This window comes from Myxocyprinus asiaticus, chromosome 30, assembly GCF_019703515.2.
Source record: "Myxocyprinus asiaticus isolate MX2 ecotype Aquarium Trade chromosome 30, UBuf_Myxa_2, whole genome shotgun sequence".
In the NCBI taxonomy this organism is placed as follows: domain Eukaryota; kingdom Metazoa; phylum Chordata; class Actinopteri; order Cypriniformes; family Catostomidae; genus Myxocyprinus; species Myxocyprinus asiaticus.
Window position 1 is genome coordinate 18,615,840 of NC_059373.1, and position 25,824 is coordinate 18,641,663.

The 25,824-nt window shown below is 41.5% G+C and overlaps 1 protein-coding gene across 1 annotated transcript in view; it reads left to right on the forward strand.

Annotated features, from left to right (window-relative positions):
* Positions 1-10,642: 10,642 nt before the first annotated feature.
* Positions 10,643-25,824, forward strand: part of LOC127421653 (retinol dehydrogenase 13-like) — a 28,938-nt gene continuing 13,756 nt past the window's right edge. Inside the window, 3 exon segments of the mRNA XM_051664782.1 lie at positions 10,643-10,820; positions 11,030-11,237; positions 23,029-23,072. Coding sequence (XP_051520742.1) covers positions 10,643-10,820; positions 11,030-11,237; positions 23,029-23,072 — 430 coding nt within the window.

The following is a 25,824-nucleotide window of genomic DNA, read 5'->3' on the forward strand; positions in this document are numbered from 1 at the left end:
TGGTTAAATCCATGTCTTCAGAAGTGATATGATAGGTGTGGGTGAAAAACAGATCAATACTGAAGTCCTTTTTGACTATAAATTCCAATATGTGGCGAAATGCATAACAAATATGAATCACCAAAATCAAAAGAAGAATGTTTAAGTGGAGATCGATATTAAAAAAAGGACTTAAATATTGATCTGTTTCTCACCCACGCCTATCATATAGCTTCTGAAGATATAGATCAAACCACTGGAGTCATATGGATTACTTTTATGCTGCCTTTTTGTGCTTTTTAGTGCTTCAAAGTTTTGGTACCCATTCACTTGCATTGTGAGGACCAACAGAGCTGAAATATTCATCTAAAAATCTTGATTTGTGTTCAGCAGAAGAAAGAAAGTCACACACATCTGGGATGTCAAACTGTGAGTAAATGACAGTTTGCCTTATTGGGTGAACTTTCCCTTTAAAGGAAAACTTTTTAGTTTTTCTTGTTTTAAGCATTAAACTCTCAATATAGTATCTTAATTATTTGTTTCTTAAGTAAATTTATCTTGTTCTAAAGAGGTTTAAATAATTTTACTGAAGAACAAGACAAAAATACTGATTAAGAATTATTATTATTTTTTATTTTTTTGCAATGAAAAAGAAAAGATGCTTTAATCAATAAATTGATGCCAATATCTAAAAAAACAAAACTCCACACAACAACAAATAATTGCTGAAAAACAGCAGCATAAAAATAAAATCACTTTGTAAAGCTGACCGTTAGTTGCTGTGACAGGAGGGGGAACAGTGTTTAGTGCATGAGGTCCTGTAGTCTGAGAGAGCCAACCAGAAAGGGACTGTGTTGGAGCTCTGGATGCTGTTATGTTTGGGATGGTGACGGCTTTGGTGGGCTGCACTGGTGGACTCACGACTTGACGAACAGCTGCAGGTATTGCACCTCCAACATTAACCTTTGTAAACTTTATAACCTTTAAAGTTGGTCCTAAGAAAATACATAAAATGGACAGGTACAGTTGAAGTCAGAAGTTTACATACACCTTAGCCAAATACATTTAAACTCAGTTTATCACAATTCCTGACATTTAATTGTAGAAAACATTCCCTGTCTTATGTCAGTTAGGATCACTACTTTATTTTAAGAATGTGAAATGTCAGAATAATAGTAGAGAGAATGATTTATTTCAGCCTTTATTTCTTTCATCACATTCCCAGTGGGTCAGAAGTTTACATACACTTTGTTAGTATTTGGTAGCATTGCCTTTAAATTGTTTAACTTGGGTCAAACGTTTTTGGGTAGCCTTCCACACGTTTCTCACAATAAGTTGCTGGAATTTTGGCCCATTCCTCCAGATAGAACTGGCAGAAAAAGTAGATGTCCTAAACTATTTGCCAAAACTATAGTTTGCTAATATTAAATATGTGGAGTGGTTAAAAATTTGTTTTAATGACTTCAACCTAAGTGTATGTAAACTTCTGACTTCAACTGTAAATGAACAAAGAATGGACAAAGAGTAAATTCCTGGCAACTACTAGGGGTGTAATGATCCATCGATCTGGATCGATGTATCGATACAATTATCAGCGATCCAATGTTATCGATTCAACGCTTAAATATCGGTATAATTTTTTTTTGTTTTAAGATGTACTTATATTTTAATAATCTCATGTCAGCCACGTCCGTACGCATTTCCGTCATGCGATGAAGCAACCTTATTACATTCATTTGACTTTGAGCACTAAATAGGCTATTCATGTGAGACACGGATGTTGCGTGAGATCTTTGAAGCCAAATTGTGCTTGCTATCCGTGTGGCATGCGCACACATCAACTGGGCTTCTCACGAAATGCGAGCTCATCAAACGGGCACTCATTAAAATGTGAGCTCTTGTGACAAACGCAGAGTGGCTCACATGCGCAATTAATTCAGGCTTCAATCAATATCGCTGCACATGCGACGCATTTACATTTTACATGAGAATTTGCTATTTTAAAATACCATGGAGAAGTTCAACCATGTGAAACATCCTGACAACGCCGACATTCTGAAGGAAAGAGAAACACCTGCTGCCCAACTCCAGCATCAGTTATAAGACTTTACATATCTACACATCAAAAACCTTACTAACATTTATCCCAGTTAACTGTAACAGAATTTTTCATTACAACTGTGGAAGTTGTAGCCAATAAAACCGCGGATAGTTGGAAACAAGTCATGGGTATTTAAGTATTTTGAATTGGACTAAACTGAAAAATAAGCTGTCATCAAAGAGTGATGATCACTTGTGTGTGACGTTATTTTTTATATTATTTATCTGTACAATTTTTTCAACATCTGAAGTACCTTATTTTGTTGTGAATGTCCCAATGTGGATACAGAGAGCTGAATAAAATAATAAAATAATATTTTGTTTGCATTTGAGGGCAAAAAACATGTAATTGTGTAAAATATGCACATAATATCGGAATATCGATTGCAGGCCCCTGAATTGATGATTTGTGGCAGAATTTGAATCGGCAAATATCGGATCGCAGGCCAAGAGAATCGATTCAAGATCGTATCTGATGAAACGTCCGATTTACGCCCCTAGAACTACCTACACTTTAGGTAGTTTACAGTTTCCAAGCAGTATTGCAACTTAATGCATTAACAGGCATTACCAAATTTCCAAACCCCTTTTCACTGATTTTCCAGCAATACTAACCATGTTGTTATATTGACCTGTTTCAGTGACATCACAGCATTTCAGTTCCCCGCAGCGGCCATATTTGTGAACATCAGCGGGAGAAAGCAGTGGCGGTGAATGGAAAAACACCCATAAAACAATGTCAAGAAAAACATTAAAAACTGCTTTTGATCCATTTCAAGTCCCAGGGAAAATGTATACAGGTCTGAAGTCAGCAAAAATATTGCCAAATTTAAATTTCACAGATATTTATATATATTTTATGCTTGATTCATCTCCATACGGTGGCGAGTCTGATGTATGACCGGCGAGTACACGCCCACTACATCGTCGTAAACTTCTCTCATTCAAAGTTACACATTTTGTTTGTGATGTTTTCTGGTCTGACTTTGTCAAAGTATTACAACATTATCTGAGATAATCCCCTCTGTATGTATGTAAGAGCTGCTTTTAACTCATGAAGAAGACAAAGCAATCAGGTCATATTAGTGTATATGACTAATACTGCATGTTTACATTGTAGTCTTGTGGTGTGTAAAAAGTCTGTGCTTCATAATCTTATTTTGTGTTGTTGTTTCTTGACTATCATTAGAATCTACATGTTAAACATATACTGTATATAGACATTACAGTGATTTTTTTTTATTACAATGTGATACAATTATGAAATACCTTTCTACAGTCTGGGTGTTATGAATTTAACTTTGTCCTTTGTGCGTTTCCAGTTTAATTGTATCCGACTCAATTATGTTATTAAGATAATGGACAAGTGTACAGATAACTGACATGTCTGAATATATCAACAAAAACCAGCAAGTGTTTTATCCCTCCTCTTCCTCCTCATTACTGCTGGACTTTGGCAAAATTAAGCCATTTCACTTGAAAGATATAATGTCACAAAAAGAAAAAGAAAATTTTGGCTTTGCTAAGTAAACTGCATTATCACTTTTTCAAGATTTATGAATAGAAACAAAAATTTTGCCAGCTTTTGTCACATCTCACTGCGCAGCATATGGTGATATAAAAAAAATTTGTACTATGATATAAGATGTTGGTCAGATGGCCCAGTCCTATTACTTCAGTACATATTTACATGTACATAATGCTGTAGTATAAAAAAAAAGAACATACAGTACTGTGCAAAAGTTTTAGACACTTGTGAAAAATGTTGCATAGTGAGGATGCCTTCAAAAATAATGCCATCAATATTTTTCATTTATCAATTAACATCATACAAAGTCCTGTAAACATAAAAAAAGCTACATCAATATTTGGTGTGACAACCTTTGCCTTCAAAACAGCACCAATTCTCCTAAGTACACCTGGACACAGTATTTCTTGGTTGTTGGCAGATAGGATGTTTCAAGCTTCTTGGATAATTCGCCACATTTCTTCTATCGATTTAGGCTGTCTCAACCGCTTCTGTCTCTTCATGTATCCAAGACTGACTCGATGTTCAGTGGGGGGCTCTGTGGGGGCCATGCCATCTGTTGCAGCAGGGCTCCTTGTTCTTCTATTCTATTCTATTTACAAAAGTAATGTTTGGGAGTGTAAAATGTATATTTCCTATTGACACACTAAAGCTGAAGATATAAATAACCATCTTAAGACAGATGCTTTGGTAAAACATCTTTTGTGCCTAAGACTTTTGCACAGTACTGTATATTACAAAAATGTTCACCTCCTGTGCGTGTAGTTGTGTTTGGTAGGACACCTGAGGGAGTCATGCTCAGAGGGGTCACCCCAGGGGCTACTGAGGTCATACTCTGTAAGTTTGAGGGGCTGCAGAGGGTGAGGGTGACCGGGATCTGCACTGTAGAAATGTTTACGGGGGGCGCTGGCAGTGCTGCACTACCTGAGGTGACCACCTTTGGAGTAATAATCTGTGGTGCTGGAACTAAAGAGATATGACAAAATAATTTCAACAACATGTGTCCATGCAATGTTCCATACAAATATAATAGTAGCAGTAACTATAAATTTAGAGAACAATGCATGGTGACAGACATCTGGCACAATTATTAACATCTGAAATGTGCACATTCATATTTTGTACATAGAAATGTTCATGCGAGTACCGCATCGCTCAAAAATGCGCCAGGGAGTAACACTGAAATAAAGCACTGGTTTGGATTAAGACTTACCAGCATTCAGAAAAGTAATCGGCTGTCTATTCAAGACGTAACTAAACAATGGTCCCAAATTCACTGAGCTTGCCAGAGGCTGACCTGGATTAGCCTGAAACACAGACAAAAAAAAACTTTGAATGAAAAAGAACTACACCTAAATCACATATTATCGAGAGAGTACATGTAGGGCTGTTTTAAGAGGTGTCATGCCTTTTTGTTTGGAGTAAAGGTCCTTTCACACCAAAATAAAACCCAAAAAAGTGCTTTCATCACTGGACGAAGAAAAGAATCGTCACATGGCACAAAAAATACAAAAACAAATGTTCATCATCAATGTGAATAGCTCTGCAGGAATTCATTGCTTCTATTCAAAATCTTGTTTGCTCCGAATATTGGCCCTTTGATGTGAAAGGCCATATTTAGTTCCTGAATGTGAACAGAAGATGCCTCATTCAGGAAGAGAAAAAAAAAAAAAAAGGCAAGAAAAGAAAAACAGGAAACCTGTGTAGTGATGTAGATAGTTCGGCCAAGTGTGCCACCTGCTGCCCCATTTGGCTGGACAGCATTAGGAAGTAATGTAACAGCAGGAGCTGTATGAAGAGAAAACCCAAAGAAAATTGGTCACTGTCCCACAGCGATTTTTAGGACCTGTACCAAATAGTGCACTTGATGTGCATTTGCGTACTGATACAAACTCCACAACAGTTTATGCGGTATTGCTACACCAAAGTGTGGACTCCATTTATGGACTAGAAGGGCTCAGAGTGGCATTTGGAACAGGACCTTTGAACGTTTCTTGGCCAAACCTATAGAAGGTGTGGCATGTTCCTAATGACCACTAGGTGTCAGTATATGGTAGGGCTGAAACGATTAGTCGACGTTATCGACAACGTCGACAATAAAAAATTGTCAACAAATATTTTCATTGTCTGACTGAGGAGAGGAAGAATTACACAGCTCACAGTCCAGATGCACTCTAAACTTTCCAAACAGCTTCAGGTGATGTAGATCGCAAAGTATGAAGGAATTATAATGCAAAAATACAAAATAAGTAAATAGAGAAGCACTCTCGTTGTGGAATAAATGGAGCTGCCGCTGAATCAAAACTTGCATGTCGAGCATCTTTAAAGGAAACACTCCAGCGTTACATCTTTAATGCAGTTATATTTAATGTGTTATAGCTTTAATAAAGTTCAAATAATACAGAAACAGATCATGTAAATAACTACAAACTCCGAAACTGGCATTTCTCTGTGCGGTCAGCACCTCTTCTACGAGTTGTGCAAATGTCCCGATCAAAGGGGGAGCGATTGAAACTGCACCTGGCTGAGGCACACTCTGTCATGGGGACACCCGTCCCTCAGGCGCACAGGCTTAATTTTAACATTATAATGTGATAGCTCGTGACTTATTGAATCATAATATATGTCACTGTGCATTTCTTATCGTGAAGAAAATTGGCCAAACGCAGCTTTATTAATAAGAGAGAGTTTGTTTTTTGTGAGTTAAAGATGGATTGAAGTGAACAGAAAGGTGAGAGAGGGTAGTTTCACCCCATTATACACTGCATCAAAATACGTTTTTGATATGTTTTGGCTTGTTTTACAATATAAATGTCTAAAACTCCTTTGAAACAACGTACATTTTCTTTAGCAGCTATAATGCAGATGAAAAAATTGTTATCTGAGAATGTTGAATATAATATTAAAAATACAAATATTTTTTACTTAATTAAACCTAATAAAAAGTATTTTTTCCCCCTTTAATTCAGTGAATGTCATTTAGAAGAATTTTTTTCTCCCCTTTTCTCCCCAATTTGGAATGCCCAATTCCCAATGCGCTCTAAGTCCTCGTGGTGGCGTAGTGACTCGCCTTAATCTGGGTGGTGGAGGACAAATCTCAGTTGCCTCCACGTCTGAGACAGTCAATCCTCTTATCACGTGGCTTGTTGAGCGCGTTACCGTGGAGACCTAGCGCGTGTGGAGGATTCACGCTATTCTACTCGGCATACACACACAACTCACCATACACCCCACCGAGAGCGAGAATCACATTATGGCGACCACGATGAGGTTAACCCAACGTGACTCTACCCACCCTAGAAACCGGGCCAACTGGTTGCTCAGGAAGCCTGACTGGAGTCACTGAGCACACCCTGGATTCGAACTTGTGAATTAAATGACATTCCCTGTAATTCAGTGAATGTCATTTAGAGGTATTTTTAAAAGATGATTTTGTCCTCTTTATTGTTAGTAAGCATGTTTAGTACAACTTTTCAGTCGGGGCACAAGCTGAATAGTCAGTTAAGAGCTAATGATTAATCGTTACAATAATTGCCGAATAGTCAAATAATCTTTCAAATAAACGGTAGAGTAATCAATTATCAAAATAATCGTTAGTTGCAGCCCTAGTATATGGAAAAGAAGTTGTAAGCCTCTAATAGGGCTGCCACTAATGATTATTTTGATAATCGACTAATCTAATGATTATTAGAACGATTATTCGACTATTAGGGCGATTATTGCAACGATTAATCATTAGCTCTTAACTGACTATTCAGCTTGTGCCTCGACTAATAAGGATTAATATTGCCAGGGCACCACCCTGGAACCAGGGACTAATAACCAGATAGTATAACAGTCTCAATATTAGATTGTTTTCTTAGGAAAATCGACATCCGAAGAATATCGATTTTCAGAAAAAAAAAAAACAATGAATGAAGTCTTGAATCCGAGCACTGACATCTCGTCAGCATGACACAGGTGTATGCAAAACAAACCAAAACACTTCTCTTTGAAATATAACAAAGTTTATGCAGTAATATCAATTAATAATTAATACAATGCAGCCAATAAACTTCCGACTTACAACTACAAACTAAACAGTGATATGATTAGATATGGAAATCAAAATAATCCTATAACACATGAGGGTGTGTGTGTGAGAGCGAGTGTGTGTGTGTGTGTGTGTGTGTGTGTGTAAGGAGGGACACGCTCAAAATGGCGGACGTGACTCTCGTGGAGAGTATGTCACGCGAGACTTCCGGCCAGAGAATATGGCCACGAATGTGGGCGGAGAGAAACCAGTCAATGGCGTCTACCAGTTTACCGCGTGTATCCGCTTGTATGATAGCTTAGGGACAAAGCTGAGCTTTATCACAAAGCTATCTACTAGCCAAAAATGTGTGCGAGAATGTTTGTGAGGGGTCGCGTGTGTGTTTGTGTGTGTATGTGTGTGTGTGTGTGTGTGTGTGGTTAGTACGAGAGAGAGAGAGAGAATAAAGTGACGGCCCCAAAGCCGATTTCGCGATCGTGGGAGTGAAAGCTCGTAAATCGTCCGGCGGTCTTTGATTCTTTAATGGATAAACTCAGTGTGCCGGTCTCACCTGCGATGGCAGAAATGCACAACAGTCCAATGTGGTTGGACTACAACACAGCAAATCTCATTCGTGATAATTAATACCTTGAGTATTTGCCGCAATGAGTGGACTCGGTGGTCCATACACTGTACAAGCAATAACCCTGATACACAAGAATAACACACTATAATATTCTATCTCTGCGTATCGTATGAGGACGTAGAATGTGTGTTCATCCGTCCTTTAACGGCGGTACGGCTGCTGATTCTCGGCGGGCTGGCGGAGAAATCAGCGACATCGACTTGATTGAAGATGGAAGAGAAATCTTTTATCTCTTCACTTCTGCAGGCAAACGGATGAAGATGCGGATTGCTCAGCGGTCTCCTTCGGATTTGTTAGTGTGTTTGGTGGAACCAGAGTAATCTCAACTCGTCCAGTGAGATGGAGATTGTATGGCCACAGTTTCAAGTCGGACGTTACTTCCTTGTGCCACGAGGCTACACCTGAGAGCAGCGAGCAAAGTTGCTGGAAGCAAATCCCGGAAGCATTTCAGAGGTATTTCTACTCCTGATGATGTCATGGTTGAGTGTCGTGTGCCTCATCCAATAGGAGTTGAGAGTTCGATCCTTTAGTGAGCAAGGCTTCATGGGATTTGTAGTCTGTTTTTATCAGTAAGATTTATGACTTGGTATGTGGGCCCGAGTTTTACGACTGTGTTCGGCCTGCCTTTGTCTTCTATCTGAATACATGAGGCCCAACATATAGCTCCTAAAGTATATATACATTGTTTTAAAGGAGTTTTAGATATTATTTTTGGAAAACAAGCCAGAAAAGACAGGCTAAGACTACAAGCTCTCACCTTTATGTTCACTTCGATCCATCTTTAACTCACAAAAACAAACTCTCTCTCTTTGTTCTCTCTCCCCTTTTCTCCCCAACTTGGAATGCCCAATTCCCAATGTGCTCTAAGTCCTTGTGGTGGCGTAATGACTCACCTAAATCTGGGTGGCGGAGGACGAATCTCAGTTGCCTCTGCGTCTGAAACCGTCAATCCGCGCATCTTATCACGTGGCTTTTTGAGCGCGTTACCGCGGAGACGTAGCGCGTGTGGAGGCTTCACGCTATTCTCAGCAACATTCACGCACAACTCACCACACACCTCACCGAGAACCACACATTATGGTGAACACGAGGAGGTTACTCCATGTTAGAGCCCTGCATTTCACCCCGAGCCTGACGGGCCCCGACTTATTTACGCCCCTAGGGCCGGGCTTCGGGCCAATTTTCACGTCATAGTTCACACGCGGGCTGGGCATCGGGCCTGTTTTAGGCTCCTCCTCCTTTTTATATTTTAGAAATTCATTAATTAAAAGAAACTATGAGAAGTTGATGATGGTAAAACAAATATAGAAAGACGTTTTATAATCTATCACACTGACACACGACACAGTCTGTTCACGCACACACACGCACACCGGTTTCCCACGGCCCATGATTCACCTCACGTGCAATGGAGAACATAAAGAGAAAAATCGGCAATGGCGAACTTAAAACTGAGAAAAACATGAGGAAAGGCAAACTTCTGGGCTGTTTTTCAAGTAGTGACAACCTTAAATGACGAGCCTACTGGTTATGCACAATGCACAACTTGCAAGGCTGTGCTAAGCTACAATAGTAAGAAGAAAGGATCATCTTATTTACAAAGACATTTTGAGTGTGGAGGATGTAGCGGACCAACCAGCAGCAGCAAATAAATGAGTGTGAGTGATTTCCTCGCCAAACCTCTATGGTGAAATCACTAATCACAGCTAAATGTGTGAATTTCTGTTGTATGGACATTCGGCCATTTGAAACAGTAGCAGGGGAACGGTTTCACCCAGTTAGCACAAGAGCTAATAAATGTAGGTGCAGCCCACGGCTGTCTGTCAGCTACAAGTTTACTCCCTGACCCCACCACAATCTCCCGAAAGTGCAAGAAATGGCGACTGCTAAGAGAGGGGACGTGGGTGAAGAGATCAAGTGGGTCATGTCGTTGATAAATGTGGGCATGACAACTGACATGTGGACAGATGATCACTATAAGATAAGCTACATGTCAATCACGTCATTATGTCAAACCACAATATGACATGAAGAGCAAGGTACTCACCACAACAAGCTTCCCAAACGAGGCCAAAACAGGAGACAATATCCGAAAAGAGTTGCAGCAGCAATTAAGTCAGTCAACGCTGAGTTACAGGAGATACTTCAGAGCCGTGGTGAGAGCCAGTGACTACATGATGTGTCCCCAGATGTGCTGGCCTTCCTGGTGCAATTTCTGCGCCCGTTCTACGATGCACAAAGGGAGTTGGAAGGGGATAAATACCCAACACTGAACCTCGTCATGCCTTGGCTACACAAACTAAAACAACATTGCCAGCTAGATGTGTCGGACACTCCTTCCCAAGCAATTATCTGCCAACAACACTTTGAGTGCATAATGAAGAAAGTCCACATCCAGCCACTTCACAAACTGGCCATATTCATATGGCTGATGTTCAGTCAATTAAGGATGTTCACCGACGCCGAGAGGGATAACATCCATCAGCTGGTGAGATGTCAGATAGCCCGCTTCAGAGAGGAGAGGGTGGCGGCGCAAGGGGCTGATCAACCAGCCGGTGTGATTTTCTTTTACGTGTGTTGTTAATAATAATAATAATAATAATATGATAATAATAATAATATCATTATCATTATTATTTCACTTTATTTTGCACCGGCAACCACACCAAGTCACTTCCCTTGTATTAAGGCCTCTAAATTAATGTATTAATCATAGCCTACTTGGCCTTGGCCTAACTAATAATTATAATTATGATTCATGCAGCGGTGGGCACAGCTGTGCCTGCACCTGTTGCTGCGGGCCACGCAGCAAAGAAGAGAGTGCTGGCTGAGTTTGAGGAAGAGTGGGAAAACATTGTGGAGCAGGAGGAGGATAACGATGAAGTACAACATTACCTGCGCCTCAATCCCAACATGGAAGGTGATGGAAGAGATGTGCTGCGCTGGTGGAAACAACACGAGACCATGCTACTGTGACTGTCAAGACTGGCTCGCACGGTGTTTAGTGTCCCCGCCAGCAGCAGTAGCAGCGAGCGTGCCTTCAGCGCAGCTGGAAGAGTTATAGAAGAAAGGAGGACTGGATTGAAACCTTCCACTGTGGATGCTGTGCTTTTTCTCCACGATGCTCTGTAAGAGACTGTTCTTCTGGCTGTAGCCATGTTAAGACTAGGAGGCTGTCTTGTTTTTCATTTGATTGGACTTTATTTGTTGGAAACTATTGGAAATAAGAATGGCCATGTTCTGTGGTGAACTTGATTTTTGAGGTAAGGTAAGATAACCTGCATGGTTTTTTTTATTTTATTTGTTTAGATTGTATAGTCCATTCGTTTATTTTTCCACATGCTGTTGCGAGCAGGGCAGCATGCTTCAGCTTGTCAAAAATGCCTTTTTACTGTGGTGGTGATAAACATTTAAACTAACATTGTATGATATGCTTGAAGTGTTTTATATCTATGGATTTTATTGTAGGCAAGTCAAGTGTTGATTTGAGCTGCTAAATTGATCAAACGTGATCAACTCACTGTCGGCCGCTGGCCGCTTGGTCGTCACTTTAAAAAACAAAAACTTTAACAAACAAAAAATGCTACAAACGTTTTTCTAAATTAACTTAAAGAATAACTACTTTGCTTTAAAAACAAAACTAAACTATTTTAATGGCTGCAACAGTAGTATAGGCTGTGTAATTAAAAAAAAAAAAAAAAACACGGGCTCCAGTCGGACTCGGGCCGAGAATTCTGATAAGCTGTCGGACAAGGGCCGGGCTAGGGCCTGAGCGTCACAGGCCAGGGCCGGGCTAAGGCCTAGATTTGAGGCCCGTGCAGGGCTTTACTTCATGTGACTCTACCCTCCCTAGCAACCGGGACAATTTGGTTGCTTAGGAGACCTGGCTGGAGTCAGCACGCCATTACATCATGATGGCGCTGCGGATGGCTGCCTCTGTGTGGAGCGCTTCTATTGTTTTGTTATTTTTGTTTGTTTGTCCTGTGTTTAGTAATCTTTTTTCAGTCAGTTTCACCAGAGACGAACTGCTGAACATTCGACAGCATACACCAGTCAATATTGTCCCGGATTTTGAATATTCGGACGTTTTGTTTGACATTCTAGTCGGAGGCACGGCTGTGTTGTTTAAACATGCTAGGAGACGCAGGCGAGGGAGACAAGCAGGCGCGCTGGTCAAGCTCCGTCGGCGCGGCTTTCGAACAACACTGCCGAGCATTCATCTAGCAAATCTCCGCTCTCTCCCTAACAAATGGACGAACTACATCTCCTCACCTGCACAAACAAGGACTTTTCAAACTCTGCTGCCTTATGCTTCACAGAAACCTGGCTGAGTGATGCCATTCCGGACAGCGTGTTACATCTGCCGGGCTTTCAGCTGTTCAGAGCGGATCATATTGCGGAGTTAACGGGGAAAACAAGAGGCGGTGGAACATGCTTTTACATCAATGAAAGTTGGTGTACAGATGTAACAATGTTAAAGAGGATGTGCTGTCCTAATTTGGAAGCGCTCTTTATTAACTGTAGCCTTTCTACTCGCCGCGGGAGTTTTCCTCGCTTATTCTGGTGTGTGTGTCTATAGCGCCAAACGTGTGTTTGAACACAGCGCTGCAACAGATGGCTAATCAAATCACAGACACAGAACAACAATACCCGGACTCAGTTATTATTATTCTTGGGGATTTTAACAAAGCAAACCTCACACGTGAACTGCCCAAATACAAACAGCACATTACATGCCCAACCAGAGACAGAAATATACTGGATCACTGCTACACAACAATAAAGGATGCATATCGCTCTGTTCCTAGAGCAGCTTTGGGACTATCTGATCACTGTCTGGTTCATCTTCTTCCAACCTACAGAGAGAAATTAAAATCTGCCAAACCTGTATTAAGGACTGTAAAGAGATGGACCAACGAAGCAGAGCTGGAACTACAAGCCTGCTTTGACTGCACTGATTGGAGTGTTTTTGAGGCTGCAGACACCAATCTGGATGAGCTCACATATACTGTTACATCATATATCAGTTTTTGTGAGGATATGTGCATTCCTACTAGGACTTATTTAACATTTAACAATGACAAACCATGGTTTACAGTGGAACTCAGGCAGCTTCGTCAGGCCAAAGAGGATGCTTACAGAGTTGCGGATAAAGTCTTGTACAATCAGGCCAAGAACACACTGAATAAGGGAATCAGAGTGGCTAAAAGAAGATATTCTGAGAAGCTGAAAAACAAGTTTTCAGCTAACAACCCTGCATCAGTGTGGAATGGCATGAAACTACTTACGAATTACAGGACTCCTGCTCTTAACCCTGTGGTGGACCAACAACTGGCTGACAACCTGAATGTGTTCTACTGTAGATTTCAAAGGCCCAATCTCACACCCCACACCCACTCTGACCTTAACTTCACACAAACACCAACACCTCCTGCAACCCCCCTCCTGCTACTCAACCTGCACTTAAGATCTGTGAAGATGATGTGAGCCGCGTCTTTTGACAGCAAAAGCTAAGGAAAGCACAGGGCCCAGATGGCGTTTCAACTGCATGTCTTAGATCCTGTGCTAACCAGCTGGCCCTCATCTTCACACAGGTCTTCAATAGATCACTGGAGCAGTGTGAAGTCCCATGCTGCTTCAAACGTTCCACTATCATCCCCATCCCAAAGAAACCAAAAATCACAGGACTTAATGACTACAGACCTGTCGCCCTGACGTCTGTGGTCATGAAATCATTTGAGAGACTAGTGTTGGCCCACCTGAAGAACATCAGTGGACCCTTTCTAGATCCCCTTCAATTTGCTTATCGAGCAAACAGGTCTGTGAATGATGCAGTCAACATGGGATTGCATCATATCCTGCAACATCTGGACAGACCAGGGACATATGCAAGGATCCTTTTTGTGGACTTCAGTTCAGCTTTCAATACCATCATCCCAGCTATACTCCAGAATAAATTACACCAACTCTCTGTTCCCTTGTCTATCTGTCAGTGGATTACCAGCTTTCTGACAGACAGGCAGCAGCTTGTGAGACAGGGGAAACTCACTTCCAGCACCTGTACAATCAGCACTGGTGCCCCCCAGGGATGTGTGCTCTCCCCACTACTCTTCTCCCTCTACACCAATGACTGCATCACCAAGGACCCCTCTTTCAAGCTCCTGAAGTTTGCAGATGACACCACTGTCATCGGCCTCATCCGAGATTATGATGAGTCTGCATACAGAAGGGAGGTTAAACAGCTGGCTGTCTGGTGCAGTCAAAACAACCTTGAGCTGAACACGCTCAAAACGGTGGAGATGATTGTGGACTTTAGGAGGAACACCCCAACACTGACCCCCCTCACCATTCTAAACAGCACTGTGGCAGCAGTGGAGTCATTCAGGTTCCTGGGCACTACCATCTCACAGGACCTGAAGTGGGAGACCCGCATTGACTCCATTGTGAAAAAGGCCCAGCAGAGGTTGTACTTCCTTCGCCAGCTGAGGAAATTCAACCTGCCACAGGTGCTGCTGATACAGTTCTACTCAGCAGTCATTGAGTCGGTCCTCCGCACTTCAATAACTGTCTGGTTTGGTTCAGCTATGAAATCAGACATCAGAAGACTACAAAGGACAGTTCGGACTGCTGAGAGGATTATTGGTTGCCCCCTGCCCCCCCTTCAAGAACTATATACTTCCAGAGTGAGGAAAAAGGCTGGAAAATCACTCTGGACCCCACTCACCCTGCCCACTACCTTTTTGAACTGTTGCCTTCTGGCCGACGCTTCAGAGCTCTGAGCACCAGAACTGTCAGGCACAGGAACAGTTTTTTCCCTCAGGCTATCCATCTCATGAACAGTTAAATTGCCCCATTGAGCAATAACTATGTGCAATACACAGTTTAGTACTATGTTTACTTCTGCCATTTCATTCCTCTGAGAGAGAAAATAAATAAATAAATAAATAAATAAATAAATAAATAAAAAAATTGCACTGTACATAACAGATTTGTATTTACACTGTACATAACAGATTTGTATTTACACTGTACATAACAGATTGTATTAGATTTGCACTACCCATGTGTATGTATGAATGTGTGTGTCTGTACGTATGTGTATAATTATTTTTTATTATTATCTATGTCTTGCTGCTGTTTTTGTATTGTTTTTGTATGGTTGTACACTGGAAGCTCCTGTCACCAAGACAAATTCCTTGTATGTGTAAGCATACTTGGCAATAAAAGCTCGTTCTGATTCTGATTTGAACTTGCAACTCCAGATGTGGTAGTCAAAACTCTCTCTTCTTATTAGAGCTGCGTATTGCTGATTTTCTTCACAATAAAGATACACACCATGACACATACAGTATATTATGATTCAACACATCGCAAGCCATCACTTTATAATCTAGCTGCAGCAAATGCTCACGAGGGACGAGCGTCCCAATGCTAGAGCATTCATCAGTCGGGTGCAGTTTCAATCTCTCCCCCTTCACACGACTCGTAGAAGCGGCGTTGATGGCACTGAATGCCATTTTCGGAGTTTGTTTATCACCCACTTCCTTATTTTCTGAACTTAAATAAAGGATGCATTAAAGATATAATGCCAGGTTGTTTGCTTTTTACACGCTCTGACATGCAAGTTTTGCTTAAGCGGAATGCCAGATCAGGCTCTGCTTTATTTCATGATGACAGTGCTTCTGCATTTACTTATTTTGTATTTTTGCATTATAATTCCCTCATACTTTGCGATCTACATCACCTGAAGCTGTTTGGAAAGTTTAGAGTGCATCTGGACAGTGAGCTGTGTTTTCTTCCTCTCCTCAGTCAGGCGCGAGCTGCAGTGCTGCTCTCGCGCACCATCATTAGAGTTTCATATAATCTCATGTTACCTTAAATGAGATCCAACGACTATTTGACAACAAACATTTTTGTCTACAATTTTTTTTATTGTCGACACTGTCGAGAACGCAGACTAATCGTTTCAGCCCTAATTGGAATTTTATTGTTCACACCTTTGATGCATGCTTGCTTACCAGTAGCTAAAGGCACAGGTTGATTCGTAATGCCAGTAGTAGCTGATGTTTCTTCGGAGGAGGTGCCATCAGGTCGTGCTGGCACAAGTGCACTATTGCAACTTTTGACTACAGTAAATTAATGTAAATGACAAGTAAATGAATGAATAAATAACTATGAGACATAAAACTTTTTTTGTATTTAAACAAACACATTTTCTAAATATATAACCATTAAATGCCTTATTCACACACATTTGAACAAGACATAATCAAGCATGTTGTTTTTTGTCTTTAAAAAGTAAAAATAAACATTACATACCTGAGTCTGTAAAATTCTGACATGGTTCTAGATCATCTTCATCACAAAGCATAAAAAGGTCTTGATTTTGACCCAGTGATTGCTCAGGAAAACCATGGATAACTAATGAATTTTGAGAAATAATGATTGTTCCCTTATAGCTCAGTACACTTGACATTGCATTCAGCTAACGCATATGGGGAGTGTCCTTCTACACGACCTAGTTGGAACCTCCTTACAATAACGGCAATATTCTAATACTGGCTATGGTGTTTGAGCCCTGCCCTTTTAGGCGTGAAGCTGTCCACTCTAAAAGCAGGCACGCGAACACCTTTCCTCAGAATTTTCTTCTTTCACGACAGCGATTCATCTCTCGTCTAGAAGCCCTCTACTACTTCGCCGTCGACTTCCAAGAGTCAGCAGGCGGGATCTTCATGGCAAGGAGAAGACTCTTCGCTCCCCTGCAGTGTTCCGGTGAACATTTACTCTGCCTTGGTGCTTCGCTGGTAAATGGGCCGCTTCAGTTTCCTGATTCCCTGCAGCCCTACGGCAGGAGTTTTGTATCCTTATAAGCTATTGTGTTATTGTGTGTGTGTACAACTCCACAGATTTAATATTAGCAAACTATAGTTTTTTCGACAAAGAAGTCATTTAGGACTTTGTGCATGACACAAGTAATTTTTACAACAATTGTTTATAGACAGACTGTTTCACTTTTAACTGACTATATCACAATTCCAGTGTGTCAGAAGTTTATATTCACTAAGATAACTGTGCCTTTAAGCAGCTTGAAAAATATCCAGAAAATGATGTCAAGCCTTTAGGCAATTAGCTTCTGATAGGCTAATGGGAGTCAATTGGAGGTGTACCTGTGAATGTATTTTAAGGCCTACCTTCAAACTCAGTGCCTCTTTGCTTGACATAATGGGAAAAATCAAAAGAAATCAGCCAAAACCACAGAAAAAAATTGTGGACCTCCACAAGTCTGGTTCATCCTTGGGAGCAATTTCCAAACGCCTGAAGGTACCATGTTCATCTGTACAAACAATAATACGCAAGTATAAACACCATGGGACCACGCAGCCATCATACCACTCAGGAAGGAGACACATTCTGTATCTATATCCACAGTAAAACGAGTCCTATATCGACATAACCTGAAAGGAAGAAGCCACTGCTCGAAAACTGTCACAAAAAAGCCAGACTACAGTTTGCAAGTGCACATGGGGACAAAGATCGTACTTTTTGGAGATGTGTCTTCTGGTCTGATGAAACAAAAATTGAACTTTTTGGCCATAACTATGTTTGGAGGAAAAAGGGTGAGGCTTGCAAGCCGAAGAACACCATCCCAACCGTGAAGCATGGGGGTGACAGCATCATGTTGTGGGGGTGCTTTGCTGCAGGAGGGACTGGTGCACTTCACAAAATAGATGGCATCATGAGGAAGGAAAATTATGTGGATATATTGAAACAACATCTCAAGACATCAGCCATGAAGTTAAATCTCGGTTGCAAATGGGTCTTCTAAATGGACAATGACCCCAAGCATACCTCTAAAGTTGTGGCAAAATGTCTTAAGGACAACAAAGTCAAGGTATTGGAGTGGCCATTACAAAGCCCTGACCTCAATCCGATATTAAATTTGTGGGTAGAACTGAAAAAGTGTGTGCAAGCAAGGAGACCTACAAACCTGACTCAGTTACACCAGTTCTATCTGGAGGAATGGGCCAAAATTCCAGCAACTTATTGTGAGAAGCTTGTGGAAGGCTACCCAAAACACTTGACCCAAGTTAAACAATTTAAAGGCAATGCTACCAAATACTAACAAAGTGTATCTAAACTTCTGACCCAATGGGAATGTGATGAAAGATATAAAAGCTGAAATAAATCATTCTCTCTACTATTATTCTGACATTTCACATTCTTAAAATAGTGATACTAACTGACCTAAGACAGGGAATGTTTTCTACAATTAAATGTCAGGAATGGTGAAAAACTGAGTTTACATGTATTTGGCGAAGGTGTATGTAAACGTCTGACATCAACTGCATATATATATATATATATATATATATATATATATATATATATATATATATATATATATGTAAAACTAAAAGTGCCGCTTACATGTTTTGTGATCAGTAAGTGTTTTCTTATGCAAGGGACACATCCCGCCGTCAGATCAGCATGAGAGCTGCATTCACTGTCTGGGCCGCGCCCATGCAGACACTGCTCTCATAGAGACAGACTGCCCTCACTGCGAGTCTCAAAACATGTTCTAAGGGATGGTTCAGCCTCACGTGCCCTCCCACCCGCCTGTTCTGTGACACCCTATAGATAACATGAGGCGGCACAGCAGGGCCGCGAGGTCGAGCAGGATGAATTTGAGATGGACCTCGTACCGGCACACGCCCCGCGAGCCCCTCAATCTCCATGTCTATGCAGATACAGTATGTGTGTGACGAGCTTTGGCCCTCTGTAGAAGGAACCTCGTCACATTCTGTGGTTCTGATGCTGGGGATGATGATGTTATGTCTCTCACTGCATCTGGCAAGTGGTCAGTGGATGTCGCTGCCACCCCTTCCCCCAGCAAGGGCGAGAAGCGTGCAAACGCCACTGAAAAGGAGATGCTTGGCGTCCTTTCAAGGGTGGTAGAAGAGCTCGGTCTCGAGTAATCTCCGGAGAAACCTGAAAAATCTCGCCTATAATGGTCCGTGCAGTCCGGACGCCATCAAGCGACCGCGTTCCGCAGATCTGCCATGCTCTTCCTGGAAGTTCAACTGACAAAATCCTGGGGCACGCCCTATTCAGCTCACTCGCACAACGATTCCACTCTTCTCAATAAAGTGGACCATGGGGAAGACAAGAGTTATGCCCAACTACCCCCCTGAAGAGGCGGTAGCAGCACATCTCTGCCCGACAAGTAGCAGGGCGTGGAACTCATGGCCCGTTCATCTTTCTAAGCCATGTCGACTAACGTCCGCACTGGCTGGAAGAGCATACTCAGCAGCGGGCCAAACTGGTTCAGCACTCCATGCGATGATGGTGCTCCAAGTTTTCCAAGCCAACTTCCTCAAACAAATGGACAAGCAAGGCTACAATCCAGAGACGTTGAAAGAGCTCCACACCGCTATGGACTTAGCGCTGCGATCCACGAAAGTCACTGCACAGGCCATTGGCAAGTCAATGAGCAACCTGATGTTTTTGGATCGTCACATCTGGCTGACCCTCACGGAAATGTGTGACGTGGAAAAAGCCACTCTATTTGATGCTCTGGTGTCTCCAGCCTTTTTGGAGGCTCTGTGGATAGATTTGCTGAGTGCTACGTCACGACTCAGCAACAATTACAGGCTATGAGACTAGGGCTGCAACAACTAATCGAAAAAATCGATAATGGAAATAACCGACAACAAATTTTATTATCGATTAGTTGGATATTTGCGGTAAGCACGCAGAAGCCCCATCAGTGACGTCACTTCACAGCCCAGTGAAAAATGTGTTGCATTATGAAACTCATGAAAAACAACGGAGCAAAGTTGAAGCCAAGTTGTCAAGTGCACGAGAGCACTTTATAAACACTTCAAAGAAGATCATAATAAGCGTACAGTTTAATGTGGAGCGGTTGCTGCGTCAGGTGCGTTGACCGAGTGCTTGTGCTGTTTGGTGCGCGAGAATTGTTTCTCTCCAGCGCATCACTTACATTTTTCTGCTATTTTCTACATTTTATTATGTTAACATGTTATGAATTCAAATCAGCCACGTATTTCGCAAAACAGTTTGTTCTTACCACAAGCGAGTCTTTGTTAAACTCTTATGAGCAAGCGAGCACGCGCATCAGCGTCAATGAAACCGATCACAATGGAGAAAGGGAGCACAATCATTTACATCATACCACGATTTGAGTTTCATTGTAATCAACTGTGCAGCTTTCATGGATGTCAGACTGAAGTCTCAGCAGTCAAGGTGTGCTGGTTTTTAAAGTGTTTTCTCTTGCTCATGTAAGCGCATGTAATGCAGTGAGCACCGGGATAAGTCTTTTCAGTGCGAGAATGAATTTGCACAGCGATTACAGATGATTGTACTATATTAAACTGTATATAATGATGAATATAATATATAATAATAATGCTAAGGGTCCTGATATTTGAAAGTCCTCCTGATAATTCCACATGTAATGTCTTATTACAGTAGTAAATTTATACTATGGCAAACATTATTTTACTAGATAAACAAACAATTTTTTGAAAAGAATAGTTTAGAAACATGTAATCAGTGAAAATACTATTTTAAAAACTATAATATTAAAATACTTAAATGTATGTAATCAGTGACAGTGTACAAGGATATGTATCTAACATAATTATGTATTTTTCAGCTGGGCAGAATTATTAATATTTCTATTCTTGTGTCATTACTGCTCTGTGCTGGGCTGATTTTTTTGTCCCACTCCATGCTGTACAGATCATTTTACTCTTTAATGATGAGCATTTTTTAAGTTTAACAAGAAAAGGAACTGTTTCAAATATGTCATGAAAGTAATAATAATAATAAATTCAAACTTTTCATGATTCAGGCTTTATTCAAAGTTAAGTGAGAGTATAGAATCGTGAGTTCAGCATACAGTAAATCAAACCAAATTCTTATGCCCTTTATCATTTCAGTTTTTTGAAAAATCATATTTGAGTAAAATACAGGAAATAACATTTCATTTTTATCCGATTAATCATAGAAATAATCGAAGATTTACTGATTATTTTGATAATCGATTGTTGCAGCCCTATATGAGACATTTTATGCCAAAACGGAGCAGTACTTCATCACAACCGGCTCGCTCCCGCTCTGTCTCAGGCTAGTGCCCGGCTAAAAACCCCACACCAGCTACCTCAGCGCCGCCAAATGTCGCTGCCGAGCCGCTGGTAAAGCCACACAAGCCGTGGCCCAAATGAAGGCAGCCGCCTCAGCGCAAGCCCCACGCCGACTGGAAACCCCCCCCATGCAGCAAAGCCCTCCTGACACACAATATTGTTCCCCTCTTCCCCACTGCTGTTTGTCGTGAAAGGAATATTGTTGTTCAAAATGTTGTTTTCTGTGTCTCACATTAATCACTTGCAATAAAGTTTACACATTATACACAACCGCTTACCAATGGTGAGCGGCGCATTATAACATGTTTGAACATACAAAGATTGCAAAAAGAGTACAGTGCTACCACGAGATGCTCACACATTTCAATAATGAGCTTTCCCACTTCAAATCCCACACATTATGTGCAACCGCTTCCAGATGGTGAGTGGTGCATTATATATTATTATGAACATACCAAATTGCCCTCTGTCCTGTTACGCGGATGCGTGGTGAGCTCTTACTGGCATTCCAACTGGGTGCTAAAAACAATCGAACATGGTTATATGATCCAATTTGCATGTCGGCCGCCTCGTTTCAATGTGTTCCGTCTTCCACGATTCTGTCCGAGCACGTACAGATCATTCTTCAGTGTCCGTTTCAGTTCAAAGTGAAAAACATTGAAGTAATTTCATTTTCATGGGCATCGCAGTGACTCGCCACTGTCTGGCTGCTCTAGCACCATGGACAGCACCAGCAACAGGGTGTTATGCTGGGTCAAGTTTTCAGAAGGAAAGTGCTGACCACAAATGCATCCAACACAGGTTGGGGTGCGGTGTGTAATGGACACCCGACTTTCAACACCTGGACAGGTGCGAAATGGCCATGACATGTCAACCACCTAGAGCTACTGGCTGCCTTTCTAGGTTTGAGAGCTTTTCGTTCCGATACTGTAATCACAACAGTAGAGGCGTACTTATGTACCATGAAGCGCTGGCCCACGTATGACCGGCGAAACGCCAGTATGCATTTCCCCCAGTCGCCTCCTTCATTCTGTCATCAGCAAAGTCCGAGTGGACATGGACACAGTTCTGTTAATTGCGCCGAAATGGCCCAATCAGTCCTGGTTTCTGGAAATGGCAGAAATACTGGATGGCCTCCATGGGAAATACTGCTTAAGAAAGATCTTCTCTCTCAAACACAAGGCACGGTTTGGGATCCCCAGTCAGAGCTGCGAAGCCTACACGTGTGGCCTTTGAACGGAGCACAGCGGACAAGCCAGAATTGGCTCGGTCATTTATGAACACCATATTACAGGCTAGAGCACCGTCCACGAGACGCCTTTATGCACTGAAATGGAATGTGTTCATTAATTAGTGCTTTTAACACAGCAAAGACCCAGTGAACTGCCACAAACCTGAAATTCGTACATTTCTTAAGAGCGATTGGATGCAGGGCTCACTCCGTCTATGCTCAAAGTTTATGTGGCGATTATATCTGCACATCACGCACCTGAAACTGGCACCTCTATAGAAAAACATGATTTAATCAAAACTCCTAGGGGGCGGGGAAGCTAAATCCCCCTCGCCTGGCTACAGCCCGACTTGGGACCTAACTTAGTCCTAAAAGTACTTGCGGGGCCTCCCTTCGAACCTCTGGACTATGTTGAATTGTGTGCGCTTTCTCTTAAGACCGCATCACTGCTGGCCTTGGCCTCAGTAATACGGGTTGGTGATTTGCGCTACACATATACGTTAAGCGCACACGCTATTTCAGACTGTCTAACCAACTCTTTGTGTGCTATGGAGGACACACGAAAGGAATGTCCGTCTCCAAGCAAAGACTTCCTCACTGGATCGTTGATACAGTCTCCCTGGTTTATGAGTCGCAGGGTGCGAATTGCCCGATTGGTGTTAAAGTACACTCAACTAGAGGCGTGGCTTCCTCAAGGGCATGGACGAACAGTGTGTCCTTACAAGACATGTTTTGCAGCAGGATGGTCTTCTCAAAACACATTTGTAAGGTTTTACAACCTAGACATAACGTCTCTCTCAAAACAAGTCCTCTCTGTCTAGAGCGTTTGCTATTTTATTGGCCAAATATATACTTAGGCCTCTCTTTTTAAGTACGGGCTCCCTGTCACTTTACATAACCGCCTGCATTCGGTCCATTGTGCTCCCAAGTTACAGGCTCTTCATTATAAATAAACTTCCTTTCCGACTGGGTTCGTGAAGGGGTTAATCCATACTATATGACCATAGTTCATATATATATTCTGAGTGTTCCCCTCCTGGCTGACCATGAGGGTCATTCACTTGCGGCATACTCATGTCGGTCGCCGTCCCACTAGACTGCGGTGTCATGTTTCCTCTATGGGAAGGTTATGTCGTGTAGTGCGACGTGATGGGATTCTGTTCCCCATATGCGCAATGTCACGTGTACTGAGTCGTAAGGGAACGTCTCAGTTACGTACGTAACCTCGGTTCCCTGAGACAAAGGGAACGAGACTTTGCGAATCCTGGCCGCACTACAAGACTCAGAGTTATTTGAGGTGCAAGAGATGCGTTCTTTGTCCCTCAGTCTGAAAATTCTGAGGAATGTTGTTTGCACACCTGCTTTATAGCACACAGCTTCACGCCTAAAAGGGTGGTGCTCAAACACCATAGCAATATTAGAATATTGGCGTTATTGTAGAGAGGTTTCAACTAGGTAGTGCAGAAGGACACTCCCCATATGCGTTAGTAGAACGCAATGTCTCGTTCCCTTCATCTCAGGGAACCAAGGTTACATATGTAACAGAGATATTTTCAAACAGCCACCCCCCATATTAAAGGTGCGATCAGTAATTTTTTCTAATTAAAAAAGTTTTAATCCAACGGAAATGAATAATCATTTTAAAACATATACAGTCATGACCGTCCCATGAGAGGAAGACTCTAGTCATACAAGTAACCTTATGAATGCTGTTTTATTATACATGGAGAAGGTCCCCTCATGGGAGCAGCCATGTTAGGATCACATGACCAACCAAATCCTACTGGCTTGGTTTCAGTAACAGACCTGTTATTGGACACTTCCATAACTGGATTAAATTAATAATGGCTGACAGTGAATAGTGAATTTCTACAATGGCATTGGTAACAGAAAATGATTGCGTTTACTAATGCTGCATCCACTCCCCTAGGTGTCAGTGTAAGCCCGAGATGACATAAACAAAAAAATAAAGAGCGCACCTTCAAGCTGGGATAAGTGAAATAATTTTAACTAAAAAACAACCGATAACTGATTTTTACATAACGACAAGCATAAAGAATAAAACTAGAATGTAATATCAGATATAGAAACATGTATTTGCGCCTGTCGTTTTTAATTATTTTTGTTTACAGTGGTTGTTTTGTGATTCTCAAATATTGTTTTCATTTGCGTGTTTAAATTCTGTCGTTGTCTGAAAGTCTGCCAATGGACATGCATTCATCACTAATGAACCTTAAAACATGAACCCTTTCGGGATCTCCTGGTTCCTTCCATACAGGGTGCAAGACTAACATTATCCCTCCAAATGCGAGGCACCGTGCAGCTGTGTGAGAATAGCTACAGAGGCTAGCCTTTACCTGCCTGTGCAACTTTTAACAACTCCCATACAACCATTGCTGTACTGTTTCCAATGAGACGACAAATCTTACCTCATGCACAGTTTTGCATGAATACAATTTTATAATCCGTTACTTCCCACAGGCTTTGCCATGATAAAAGAAAAAACAAAGATCTGAGCTCTGTCTCAGACCTGTTCCCTCCTCTGTGCTCGCTGAAACATTTAAAAATGTCACTTCCATGAGTGTTCCTTGCACACGGATTGGCTACAATATTTAAGAGAAAGGGGGTTGATCGTGATTATGCATGATTTAATAATAATAGCAAATAAAATACTTGTTACAAATGAACATGAATTGTTAATGCTGCATTCATGGTGATGAGGAAATGTGTCTGTAATAAGTAATAATGTTATAATCTCATATATTACCATGATTTCTGGCATTTATTCGAAGCTAATTACAAAATATGCTAAAGACGGTACCATTGCATTATTTTGCACATGGTGAGAGCAGATGTCGTTATCTGCTACACCGATTGACTGAAACACAATTATAAAGTGATGTTTGCACTCCCCTAAACAATATGCATACTAGTAAAAAACTGTTGAGATCCAAAATCATCTCTGCTGTGTTAATGACACAAAAACGGCGTTGGACACTCTTTTTAGTCAAAGAATGCTAGTGCTGCAAGTCTAACAGTTTTCCCGCCCAATCGTTTTCTCCCATATTGATTCAGATGAGTCAACTATTCCCAAGATGGCGACTGAGGATTCCAATTCAAGACTGAAAGATGCATTCACCCCTATTAAAAGTTTCTACTCAA